Genomic DNA, 13,286 nt, shown 5'->3' on the forward strand with positions numbered 1-13,286 from the left:
AGGCACTGATTAAGACAGAAAATGCAAAGATAAACCTCAGACTGGACTTACTCCAAAAGATCACCAAAGTAGAGACCAGACATTCATGTTAATGACTTTCATTTACAGCAGCATTTCCAAAAATGAAATATGCTGGCAAAGTATGAAACACACACACACACACATATATCCATTGAGACCCTCAGCCAGCCCTCACATCAAACAACAGGTATGTTTTCGCTTCTATTGAGACAAGCCTAAAAACTCAGCATAGTTTACTCAGATTGTCACCTTTATCTTACAGGTATTTGACTGATAATACTTTCCCTTTAATATTTCAACTCTTGGGGCCAGAAGAGACAGTCCAGAGGATAGGGCATTTGCTTTGCATGCAGTCAGCCTGGGTTCGATCCCCAGGATCCCATATCGTCCCCTGACCACACCAGGAGTAAGTCCTGAGAGTAGAAACAGGAGTAACTCCTAAGCACTGCCAGGTGTGACCCCAAAAGCAGAAACAAAAAAAATTTTCAACTCTTCCTCCTGGTTCCAACTTCTTCCCCTCCATCCAATTTATTTACTCACTTTTGAGACTCTCACATCAAGTACCAGTTCTCTTTGTAATCTTGGGAATGTATCACGATACCAATGTCACATACATTCCTTCTAGTCTTGCCTTACTTACCAACTCATCCCCATTACTTTACACTCCTTCTCAACCCCTTCTCTCACATTTATCAGTCTTGCATTTGTATCAGGGTGAACTTGGTCTTAAATCCAAGCAAGAATCATAAAACCTTCTTCACTTAGCTATACTTACAACCCATACTTGATGCTTTATCTGAGACAAATGGAAAGATCCTAACTGTTGAGCAAAATCTGTAGTTATGAAATATGTTTCTCACTGGACAGAGGTATGAGTAACTCTAGAACTGAGCCATCTACTATGCTCTGCCCTTTAAAATCTTTTCCACACTACTATGCTTTATTCATTACTGTCGAACTTATATTTAAATTTTTGTAATTCAAAAGTTCTGGAGCTCAGAAATGACATAACATTTTAAAAAATTGACTAGATATGATTGGCAGATCCTCCTGCCACAAAAAGAAATTTTGATCCAAAAGGAATCACTATGGATCGATGTTTGAGAGGAGATATCAAAGAAGTATGGAGATGGTAGGGGAAAATGCAGTAAAACTTAATTTGCATTAATGTATGAAGTTTGGTAAGTACTGCTCTAGAGTATTTAGAATTGAGACTTAACATATTTATTCAATTAGTCACTCATTCATTTATTTATTCATTATGCAGTCATTCATTCATCAACTAATACATATACAGAGCACCTACTTTATACTAGGCAGTGGGCTAAGTCAACTATGTATTAGTCTGACAAGAATTGTTAAAAATTCCAATCTTCACAGTTTCCTATGGAAAATAGCTTCCATATACTTAATTAGGGCTTTTTTGTTGTGGCGCTTTTTTTTAAAGGGTATTCCTACTTAAATAGATTTTTAAAACTATAATTAAAGTGAAAAAGAAAACTTTTATAACTATCTGGATAGTAATGCATTCTTCCCATCACAATACACCTAGTCTGGTGTCTAAAATCACTCTTGGGCCAGGTTAGTATAACAAAACACACTTCATGTGAAAAAACATTACTTTTACTCAGTACTATAAAATAAATATACTATTACTGCTCTAGCTGGAAAATAATATCGTGTTTGCGTCTCACGAATGTTGGTTTTGATTTTAAATTTCCTGAAGTACCTATCTCCTGAGATGCTGGCTGGGCTTTAAGAACAGCTTGCAACACTGGATCTTCCCATGGGCCACCATCTCTAATGATTCGAGTCACCAGTTCCAGATTCACATTTCCATATCTGCGGAGGTGATTCTGGCATTCCTAGGAGAGAAAAATCATTTTGGCTTTGTGAATTTAAAGGGGTTAAAAATTAAACTTGATCATCATTGTCAATAAAATGACTGATGGTCAATGAGGCAGCTATTAAATTATAAAAGAGAAGGGGTTACTATAGTAACCTAAGAAGGGTCGCAAAACCCCATTAGTACACAAATAGGCTTTAATGCCAAAGGTTACACAACTTGTACTTAACTGGACTTAGGAAATCCCTTTATAACAGGGATGAAGTGTAACCCTAAGGGAAAAACTTAAATGATACAGCATTTCTAGGAAAAGAACCAGGTTGCAAAAATGTAAAACTTAAGCATTAGGTTACATTTAAGTGAGGGCTCATAAATCTTCACAATGGCAGGCAAAAGCATGACATTAGACAGGGGATACAGGTACCCCTATCCAATGCAGACTTTAGTCTGGCAAGTAGACACAGGTCCCTTGCCCAGATCCCAAATGAAAAATTTTAGCTGTGGTAAATGGAAAATGGAAATTATATTCCATACTGTTTTGTGTAAATAAATTTGGAGTTCTGCAATGAAGAAATAATAGACTTAAGAAATGTGTCTAAAATTGGAGTAGATTTAGGATAAAGATATAACAGTAAATTGGGCATTAACTTACAATTTATGCATTTTCTGAGACATTTTTTAAAAGATTCCAAATGTTTTATGAAAACTGACTACCTTAGCCTTGGGACTATAATATAAAATATGTAATAAGTTCAATTTATAAATGCTTAATATTTAAGAGAATTTGTTTGCTGAATTTATGTATTTGGTTTATTAAACAGATTTACAAGGTTTGATCATCTACTTAAGCTTTTTATTTTCAAGACATACTGTTAGTTGTTTTTTGATATATTTCAGAAAATTTAATTTGGTTAATAAACTAACTGAAATCCTAGGGAAAGTATGAATTGATTCTTAACAATGAATAAAATAAGGTTAAAGGAAAAAGTGGATATCAAAATTGGCAATGTTAAGAATTTTGAGTACTAATTTCACATCAATTATAGTAAAACCTATTAGAATTTCCTTGTGTACCAAAAATCCCTCAGACATTACAATGTAATAACAGTAATAAAGTAAAACGTGGGTGTTAAACAATACATCGATTAGCAGACTACATATTCAATCTGGCAATAGACTCTGCTTTTGTTGAACTGTTATCTTTCATTATTTGAACATTTCAAAGAAATTTCTATTTGCCACTTTTTCATTCCTAGGTATAAAATATACAAAAGAAGAAGCAATAGAAATAAGGTATATCAAGATTCAGTCAAATAAGTCATAGGACCATTCAATCAAAACATAATAATTATCTTCTAAAAGTTACTGAGGACATCCCAAATTAAAATGAGCAAATAAGCAAAAACAAAACAAAAAGCCTTATAAACAATGGGCAAGTTACTTAACCTCTGTGTTCTTCCAGTTAGTGACCAAAATGAAAACTAGAAATACCGAATTCATAGAATAGCTGTGATGATTAAGTAACGCAATATTGAAAAGTACTTGAGACAGTGGTGACTGACATAATAAAAAATAAATGGGACTGTTATCAAAAAATTGGCACACTAAGTACCTGGCACTTAATAAGTTATCAGTTATTTCCAATAGCCTTTAGTAATTTGAATAAATATCTAAGACAACCAGTTGCCTTAACATAAAGTTAATTTCTGCATTTTCATTTGCTGCTGTTCTGGGGTCACATTGGCTATACTGAGGATTTACTCCTGGCTCTGTGCCCAGGAATCACTCCTGGGGCTGCTCATGAGACCATAAGTGGTGCCAGGAATAGAACACAGGTTGGCTGCATGCAAAGTACCTTACTGCTTTACTTTCTCACTGGCCCAATTTCTGCATTTTCATGTGCCAGCATGTTAAAACATTCATGTAAAATAAACTGCAAAGGGGATGAAGATATAAGTCAGGGGAGTGAGGCACATGCTTTGCATGCAGGGGGGCCAGGTTTTATACCTGGCACCAATAGTGAGGGTTGGGGGTCGAAAGCCTGCACAAAGTCAGTAGTGCCCCCAAACCAAAAAGCTACATAGACTACAAGAGACAATTACCCATCCGCTATGGCTTTTTTTTTTTAAACACACAGAACCATGGTAACAATCTGTGGCAATAGCTTCATGGTTAAAAGCAATCATCAATTTAAAAACTGAAGATATATATGGGCCCAAATTACATTAGATATACATACTGCTTCCCCTAAAATAAACCATGTAAACTGGCTTTTGTTCCAACTAAGTAACCCAGAAGCTGGCTCCTGAATGGCTGGCAACCATTAGCTTTACTCTTAACCCTTGGACAACCCATCTTCATGGCTTAGCATTACTCAGGTAGGTGGGCAGCAATCATGTAGCATTAGTACCATGGGATTTAAACCTGAATTTGGTTTGCCGTAAGCAAGATGTACACCTGACCAAGAACAAGAAATGGGGCTGCAGACAGAGAACAAGAGTTAAAGTACTTACTTGCCTTGCATCTTTGCTGCTCCTGATTTGAATTCCTAGCATAACATATGGCTACTGACCAGAGTCAGAAATATCTCCTGACCACTATTGGGTCTGGCTACCCATCAAAAACAACAAGAAGCAATAGAAACTCATTAAAAAAAAAAAATCAGATCCCTAGGCCCTAATTTTAACCAAACCAATCAGAATCTGTATGGAAAAGCCCCAATAATTTGTGTACTTAACAATCCTTACCTGACTGATAGTCAACTCTGGCATAATTTTTTTTTCAATGGCACCTCCTCCATTTCTGGTGCATTTTCCTAAAATGTTATCTTATGAATTATATTCCTTAACCCCTAACAATACTATTAAAGTTATAGCCTATCTTCAATATGCATTTAATATTTAAAAATCTATAGTTTTTCTATTATTATAACTATTAAGAATCTATTCCCTTAAGTCCATTTGATTTGCTTGAGCGGGCCGAGTAACATCTCCATCATGAGACTTGTTGTTACTGTGTTTGGCATATCGAGTACGTCACGGGTAGCTTGCCAGGCTCTGCCATATGAGCAAGATACTCTCGGTAGCTTGCCGGGCTCTCCGAGAGGGGTGGAGGAATCAAACTCGAGCCGGCCATGTTGGCTGCATGCAAGGCAAACACCCTACCGCTGTGCTATCACTCCAGCCCATTAAAAAAAAAAAACATTCTAAGAGAGAGATTTGAGTGTGTACTTCTTGAGTAATGCACATCATACTCTGGAGACCACGCCTATAAGAAATTTCTTTGGATAGAAACCAGGAATCTTTATCTACATTGGTCCTAATTTAAAAAACAAACAAAAAAACTTGTGTGTGTGGGGGGGGGAAGGGTCCTAATTAAAAATTTTCTGAAATAAAAAAGTTCAAAAATCATTGCAGATCTAAGACTTTTCTTTCCTAGAGTATATTTATATTCTTTTTAGAATGTTTACATAAAAGTGCATAAAAATTATGAATGTAATTCTGTTAAGTCATACATTATCATTGTAATTAATGGCACATAGCTAAAATTAACTCCCTTAAAACCTCCATTCAATATTGTTACTTTTCCGAAAGTAGACAATAAACACAACTTACTTCTTTAGTCTTTTGGACTGTATTGTGGAGTGGGCTGAATATTTTACTTACAGGTTTTCTTCCTGAACTCACCACCATTTTGTTGATGTAGCTAAAATCTGTAGTCTGATCATTCTATATAAATGTGCCCTCTGGCAGACATAATAAAACCGTTGCCCATCTTCACATTTACTCATTCTCCTATTGCACCTTCAAAAATTCCTTTTATTAGCCTGGCCTCTTCCAAATCTCTCAAACTGATCTTACTTTCTTGGTCATGCCCTTTCTCATTTCACTCTGCTCCTACAGCAGCCTATGAAACTATAAATTTATTTTAATCATTTCATATTTTTCAGTTCAATTTTACCTTGTGTAGCCTCCACTAATTACTGTAATTCGTAATAAATTTATTCTACGGTAGTGCAAATCTATACCAATTCACTCTTCTGGTGCTTATGAGGAAGGCCTTGCATTATTGAGTAAATACCGCTATTTTCCTTCATACCTTCATACACAGTTAAAAGCTTCTTGAGACAAATTTGGGAAGTCAAATTCTCAGTAAGAGGTAACTTTTTCTATCAAAATAGGGTCTCATAGAAATATTAAGTAGAAGAGGGTTCAGAGAAATAGTCCAGCAAGTAAGGCCTTGTATGCAGACAGCCCAGGTTTAATTTCCAGCATTCTATATGGTCCCCTGAGCATAGCCAGGAATGATTCCTGAGTAGTGGACCAGGTGTAACCTAACCCCTAAGTATCGTCAGGTGTGGCCCAAAACACAAAAACAAAAATAAACAAAGACTCTATAATGTTTTATCTTGAATTAAAATAAAATTTTTGAATATTACATGTCAAATTCATTCATAAGTCATTGCAGTATATCAAAGCAAAAAAATACAAGTTCTTTAATGTACTTACATACCTGCCTGGGGGTGGGGATACAGAGAAAGAGTATAGAGGTTATGGGCCCCAGTTCTAATTCCTGTCTCCACATATCCACATAAGGTCCTGTCCCCTAGCACCACCTAGTGATAATCCTGAGCACCACCAGATGTGACCCAGCACTCCCCTTTCCCCAAATATTAAGAGAGGGAGGGAGAGAGAGAGAGAAGGGGAAGGAAAGGAGAATGAAAGGAGGGGAAGTAAAAAGAGGGACAGGGAGAAGAGAAGTGAAAAGGGGAGGAGAGGGCAGGAGGAGAAGGAAAAGAGGGGAGAAGAGGACAGGAAGGGGAACACAGGAGGGGGAGGAGAGGGGTTGGGAGGAAAGGAGAGGGTGGAGGGAGGTAATGCCTACAGAATATTTACCTGATTTTCTAAAAGTGCTAAACATTCTGAGTTTGGTCATACAGAATAAAGGAGACAGTATAATCATGGCGGGCGGAGGGGACAGTTACTTTTCTCAAAATAAAAGTACTTACGGAGGAAAATATATAGAAACTTTCGGTTTGGTTCATTGGTTTTGGAGCTACCACCCAGCAATGCTCAGAGGCTATGCCTGTTTCAGTGTTCAGGGTCAATCATGGCAGTACTTGGGAGATATTGTACCAAGGATTGAACCTGGGCCTCCCACATGAAAAGCATGTACTCCAGTTCTCTGAGCTTCTTCCCAGTCTGGGAGAAAACTGTTTTGAAGGACTGACTGTCTGGGAAGTATTTGTGCCATCATATGAATATAGGTGTCCCAAATCCCCGTTACCTAGTAACTGTGCCTAAAGCTTTTATCTGGAACATCTTAAAGACTGCAAACATTTAAGTACAAGAAAACAAGCCAATAGAAATTTAGTAGTCAAATTTCAAAACCATAAAGTTAGTATAAGTTTTAAAACTGAGTCATAATTTGGGGGGGGAAAAAAGGTGACCTATCAAAGGTATCTTTTCAACCTATGCTATTCATTAAAACCATAAACTGAATGAAGTTGTGGTATATATTCACAATAGAATGCTATGCAGTGTGGCATGAGAGATAGTACAATGGGGAAGTGTTTGTCCTGCATGCTGCCAACCCATGTTCAATCCCCAGCATCCCATATGGTCCCCTGAGCACCACCAGGGAATAATTCCTAAACACAGAGCCAGCACTAACCTCTGAGCTCCCCAGTGAGTCTTCCATCCCCCCAAAAGAATTCTATGCAGTGTAAGGAAAGATGAAATCATGCAGTTTGCTGCTACATGGATGAAAATGGAGGGTATCAAGTTAAGAAAAACAAGTCCAAGAACATTTTACTTGTAGTCTTTTTAAAGGTCTTTCTCTTTTTAATTAAAGTATCAGTACTTGTAAGTAAATAATAAATATACATATACTGAGGATATCTCCGTGCCTGGCTGCCCTCACTGGGGCCCCTTGGAGGAGGGCGGGTTGAGGTTCCCTCCCCACCCCGAGCAGAGCCCCTGCAGTTGAAGACCTCCGGTTCCAGTCACAGCCATGCTTAAGACCACTCTCCACACGTTCGGAGGAGCCTCATGCATGAAGGAACCGGCCGAGGAACCCAGGAGTTCGGGATCCGGGGTGTAGATCTCCAAGCCTGCTCGGATTGGGACCGGGACCTCCTCCACCCAGATCCCCCATCTTCCAGTATGTAGGCGTAACACCCACCAACTGCCCCCAGCGCTGTGTAATCCCATCAACAGCCAAGACCCAGAGACTATAAAACCCTGCTCCCGACACCTTATCATCTAGTTCTTACTCTGGAGAACCTGGCAGGCTACCAAAAGTATCCTCCCCACACGGCAGAGTCTGGCAAACTCCCTGTGGCACATTCAATATGCCAAAAACCTGTAACAATGATGGGTTCTCATTCTCCTGACCCTGAAAGAGCCTCGAATGTGGCACTTTTTAAAATCCCAAGGCTAGAACAAAGGAAACGTTACTGGGGCGTGCTCAAGGCAATCGATGAACAATAGGAAGACAGTGATAAAGTGATACTAAGGATACATGTTCAAACCTTTTTTTGAGAAACTGCATAGGTGAGATAATACAAGTCAGGAGAATACTATATATTGTTTTAATTTTATAAATGTGTTTGGAATTAAATATAGAACTCATTTTATTCTATTGATCCTAATACCTTGTTTTCTTGTTGTTGTTGTTGTTGTTTTGGGCCATACCCAGTGATGCTCAGGAGTTACTCCTGGCTCCATATGACACACAGTACTCATTCCTGGCAGTGCACAGGGTAACATACGGGATGCCAAGGATTGAACCTAAGTCGGCTGCATGCAAGATAAGCGCCCTACTCATTGTGCTATATCTCTTCAGCCCTTCTCAGTTTTCTTTAACATCTTCCAGTTGGCTTCTTCCTTGTCATTTATATTGCTATAATCTTTACCTGCTATCACTCAGATAACCAAACAAGTTTCTTGTTCCCCTCCACAAAAGAAGGAAGTTTTCAGCAGGTTTTAAAATGTTATAGCATGAAGCATTTATATATAATAGTATATGTAAAATATTTTAAACCTGATGACATATAAATATTGTAAGCATGTTTACATCATTTCACGTAATATATTTGAGACTACTAGAAAGAATCCTAAATTGAGAGTTAAGACTTACAGGCTCTTGTTCTACTTGTATAAACTTGAAATCCTCTAAAGCTTATTTTATTTGTAAAATAAGGAAACTAGATTAAACAATTTCAATAGTTAATTTCAGTATAAAATAATAAAAATATATTAATATATTGTACATACTGGACTTTTAAAATAACTACAATTAGGGTCAGAGAGGTTATTCAGGGGTTAAGGAGCATGTGTGGCATGCAATTGATCCCATTAATCCCCATTTGGTCTCCATGAGCATTGCGGGATCCAGCCCTGATGGCCCTCCAAGCACCACTTGGGTGGGGGTGTAGTTCCCCGGACCTTTGAATAGTATGACATCTCTGGGCTTAGCACTGAATCACTGGTCAGTCAGATAATAACTGGGTAAAGCCCTTGGGTATCCCTGCCAAAATAACAACAACGAAACACCTAGAATCATATCCTGAATGAAATATTAAAGATACCTTCCATTGACTTTTTTTTTTTTTGCTTTTTGGGTCACACCTGGCAATGCAAAGGGGTTACTCTTGGCTCTGCACTCAGGAATTATCCCTGGTGGTACTCAGGGAACCATATGGGATGCTGGGAATTGGAGCCGGGTTGTCCGCATGCAAGGCAAATGCCCTACCCGCTGTGCTATGGCTCCAGCCCCCTTTCGTTTTGACTTTTTAAAAAGTGAATATTTAAATATAAGCAGCTGTTTTGTTTACTACAACAAATTGCATATTTATAAATTTTAAGAAACAAATTTGAATGTCATTTGACTTTTGCCTAAAAGAAGATTAATCACCACTGCTGTAATACCATCAAAAACAAAAGCATGATATAATTTCAAAACAAACTGGTGACTGCCATGCTAACTGCCATGCTAACAAAATGTAGACACAATCTACCATAAACATTTTAAGTAATGAAATATGGCCAATTGAAAACTGCTACTGTTACTATTTTAACCTGTAAGGCAGCAGAAATAAGGTGAAAGCAAGATTTACCTGAGCACAGGTTCCCAAACACAACTAAATTTGAAACTTCATTAAGCAGAAAGAACATTAGAATCAGAGGAAAGAAAAGGTGATGGTAATAGCTATACTACAAATTGGGCAAATCTGTTTGATTTCAATTAAATATTTTTGAGTAGAAGAATAAAAAATTCTCTCTGTTTCTCAGTTCCATCAAGTTATTATTTTTTATGTGATGGACCTAAGACCCTCAGTAGGAATATTTATAGCTAAATTTTCTATAATCTAATAATACTTTTTCTGATAAAAGGCAACCTATTTCAAACATTATGTTGATAAAATTCTAGTTAGTATATATGTGTACATTCAACAAAATCAGTTTTCAATGAATTATGAATGCCTCAATAATCCTGATGTGCTCTTAAAGCTGATTTTAAAGTGTTAATTCTGTCACTGATATTGAAAACAGTTACATGTCTGTTCCTGAAAATAAAATATTGCAATCTGTCTACAATGTAAGATTTCTGTTTGTGGCTGTGATTTATCATCAAAGCATAGTGCTTGCTACTGTCCCTTGAGATGTCTGCTATGTCATGTAAGGAATTAATGGCCTTTTCATATAAATACAATTTTTGTACCTCACACTGCAATCATTTGGACGCATGCTTTTGGTATCTCCCTAGAGCTAACACTCAAATTTATTTATTATGTATTTTATGCTTAAAATAACTCTGGCTCTTCAAGGTAAACAACTCTGACAGCTGAAGCAATAATGTGTTTCATTCTCCAAAATAAGATTGTTTTTTAAAAATACACTGAGAAAATGTAAATCTCCCTTAGGTGGTGATAGATATGAATTATCTATCTGGTGATATATATATATGTGAATTATCTAGCAGGAGCAACAATTTCAAAAAGATAAGTGCCATTGGAAAAATATCAAAACCTCACCTAATACAACACAAGATTTATCAAATATAATCTTTATAAAATGATTTCCGAGTCTTAAATTTCAACACTTAGTTTATTTTCAGCATTAAAATGAGACACACTTAAGTATATTTATTTCACAGTGAAATCTCTCCATATACCATCCTCACAACTGAGCACACTTCAATTTCTATTTTTTCTGCACACTGTCAAAGCAAAATACACAAGTATTTGATGATTCCATCTCAATTAACAGTGGTAAGCCACTGGACTATCAGATAAAGTTTCCGAACAATATGCCTCACTGTTTCTTGTTTTTCAGAGTTTAAAAGGATGAAAGGTTGATACATCTCTAACCATGACTTTAAAAAAAAAAAAAAAGAAATGGCTAGACATGGATAGAAATGACTTGCGTTTCACCTGTGCTGGCAAATATATCCTAAGGACAAAGATGAAAGAAGTCTCTGCCCATCATAGCTGATGGCATAGTTGTAAAGATTATTAAAACATGGACAGAGCATAGTTAGTGCTCTAATATCAGTGAAAAAAACCGAAGCAGAATATTCAGTTAAAGCAGAGTTGAGGGGGCTGAGTTAAAGGGAGTTGATGGGGCTGGAGCAATACATCCAGTGGTTGTACAGCAAGTAAGGCGTTTGCCTTGCATGCGGCCAACCCGGGTTCGATTCCCAGCATCCTACATGCTCCCCCTCGCCAGGAGTACTGCCTGAGTACAGAGCCAGGAGTAACCCCTGTGCATAACCAGTATCATTGTATAACTGAAACTCAAGCACAAAAATTTGTAGGTCTACAACTGTACCTCATGGTGTTTCACTAATAAAAATTTTTTTAAAAATAGATAAATAAATAAATAAAAGCAAAGTTGATCAGAGACAGGAGAGAACTTCTGTTAGAGCAGACAATATGGGAACAGTTTTAAAAGTGCTTCTCACAACCTTGTCTTGCTACTAAGCTGATAAGGTCATGTTTAAAAGTCTACTCAGCACTATAAAAGTGATTCTGAATACCAAGATTCAATTTGCCAAATTAAGTCCTGGGCAACTTACTCCAAATAGTCCATGGTACAGGCTTTGAGAAGCTCTCTATATAAAGTCAATTGTTCTGAACATTTTGTTAGCTAAAAATAATAAATTTTTGGAGCTTTGATGATTTATGGTGACAAGTGAGTTGCTGGTTTATGATGTCTATTTCTTGTTGGGAGGAGAGGGAGTCGTGGGCTGAAGAGTTCTAAGCCTATCTCAAACAAGGTAGGGTACAAATTACTAAATTCCTCTACATGACTGGTTCTTTTACTTCTGACTGTTCTCCCAAAATGTTATTGTAGTAAGATAACCGTGGGTTTTCTGTTTAGAAAATCATGTTCCCTGCCTCTATGTACCTCCTTCTCCTACTCACCCACATTAATAAATACAGTGGAATCCCACAAAGAAAGCTAAGGACCTATTTCCAGTCACAAAAAAGATCTTTGTAACTTTTACTTTGACTCCAAGGAATTGGAGAAAGGTTTTCTGTCTGAGGTTAGATTAGGGTCATTAAAACTTGCAGTGTCTAGAAGGAAGGCCTCTATGTTGTTATTTTACTAACAATAGGGTGTTTCTATATTTTTCCCATAGCACTGTAGCACTGTCCTCCTGTTGTTCATCCATTTGCTCAAGCGGGCCCGGTAACGTCTCCATTTTGAGACTTGTTGTTACTGTGTTTGGCATATCGAATACATAACAGGTAGCTTGCCAGGCTTTGCCTTGCGGGCGAGATGCTCTCGGTAGCTTGCTGGGCTCTCCAAGAGGGGTGGAGGAACTGAACTCGGCTTGGCCAGGCTGGCCGCGTGCAAAGCAAAAGCCCTACTGCTGTGCTATAGCTCCTGGGGGAGAGAGAGGCTCTATATACCTATTTTTCTCTGGATTAATAAAATACATGTTCTTGGTTTTATAAAATACTCATTCATCTAACATCAGTGAATATTCCAAGGATGTTTAAAACTTTTTCTGGTATGAAATTTATCTTCATCCTCATCTTGCTCTTCCTCCAATAATCATTGTTCATTTAGTGCATACCACCACTCTATGTTGCCCAAATATACTTGATTCTTCATTTTTTTATCTCACCCAATCAATATCATCTGAGATTTTATTTTATTCTATTTTTATTTGTATTTTCTTTATCCATAATCATTTTATGTCAATTTAATTCTCATAACAGGTATGAACATCGGTCTACTTATTTACATATGTTCTCAGGTCAGTCCACCTTCCTTAATTTTTTTTTTACTATTTGTAAATTTATTTTGATCATTCCTAAATCAGGTGACCTATTTCTTTGTTTTCCAAAAAAATATATCTTCCAAGTATTTGGGTTATTTCTACTATCTTCTCTCACTAACTATAT

General features: G+C 37.2%; 1 protein-coding gene across 3 annotated transcripts in view; it reads right to left on the reverse strand.

Moving 5' to 3' along the window:
- Positions 1–13,286, reverse strand: part of ZNF654 (zinc finger protein 654) — a 121,701-nt gene that overhangs the window by 22,100 nt on the left and 86,315 nt on the right. For 2 of the 3 annotated variants that reach the window (XM_056135476.1, XM_056135475.1), the window contains exon 4: positions 1,751–1,886. The exons of the other annotated variant lie outside the window; for it this stretch is intronic. In XM_056135476.1, the coding sequence (XP_055991451.1) occupies positions 1,751–1,886 (136 nt within the window). The remainder of the gene's footprint in view (positions 1–1,750; positions 1,887–13,286) is intronic. 3 annotated transcript variants of the gene reach the window in all.

The sequence above is a fragment of the Sorex fumeus genome, unplaced genomic scaffold (assembly GCF_029834395.1).
Source record: "Sorex fumeus unplaced genomic scaffold, SorFum_2.1 ptg000115l, whole genome shotgun sequence".
In the NCBI taxonomy this organism is placed as follows: domain Eukaryota; kingdom Metazoa; phylum Chordata; class Mammalia; order Eulipotyphla; family Soricidae; genus Sorex; species Sorex fumeus.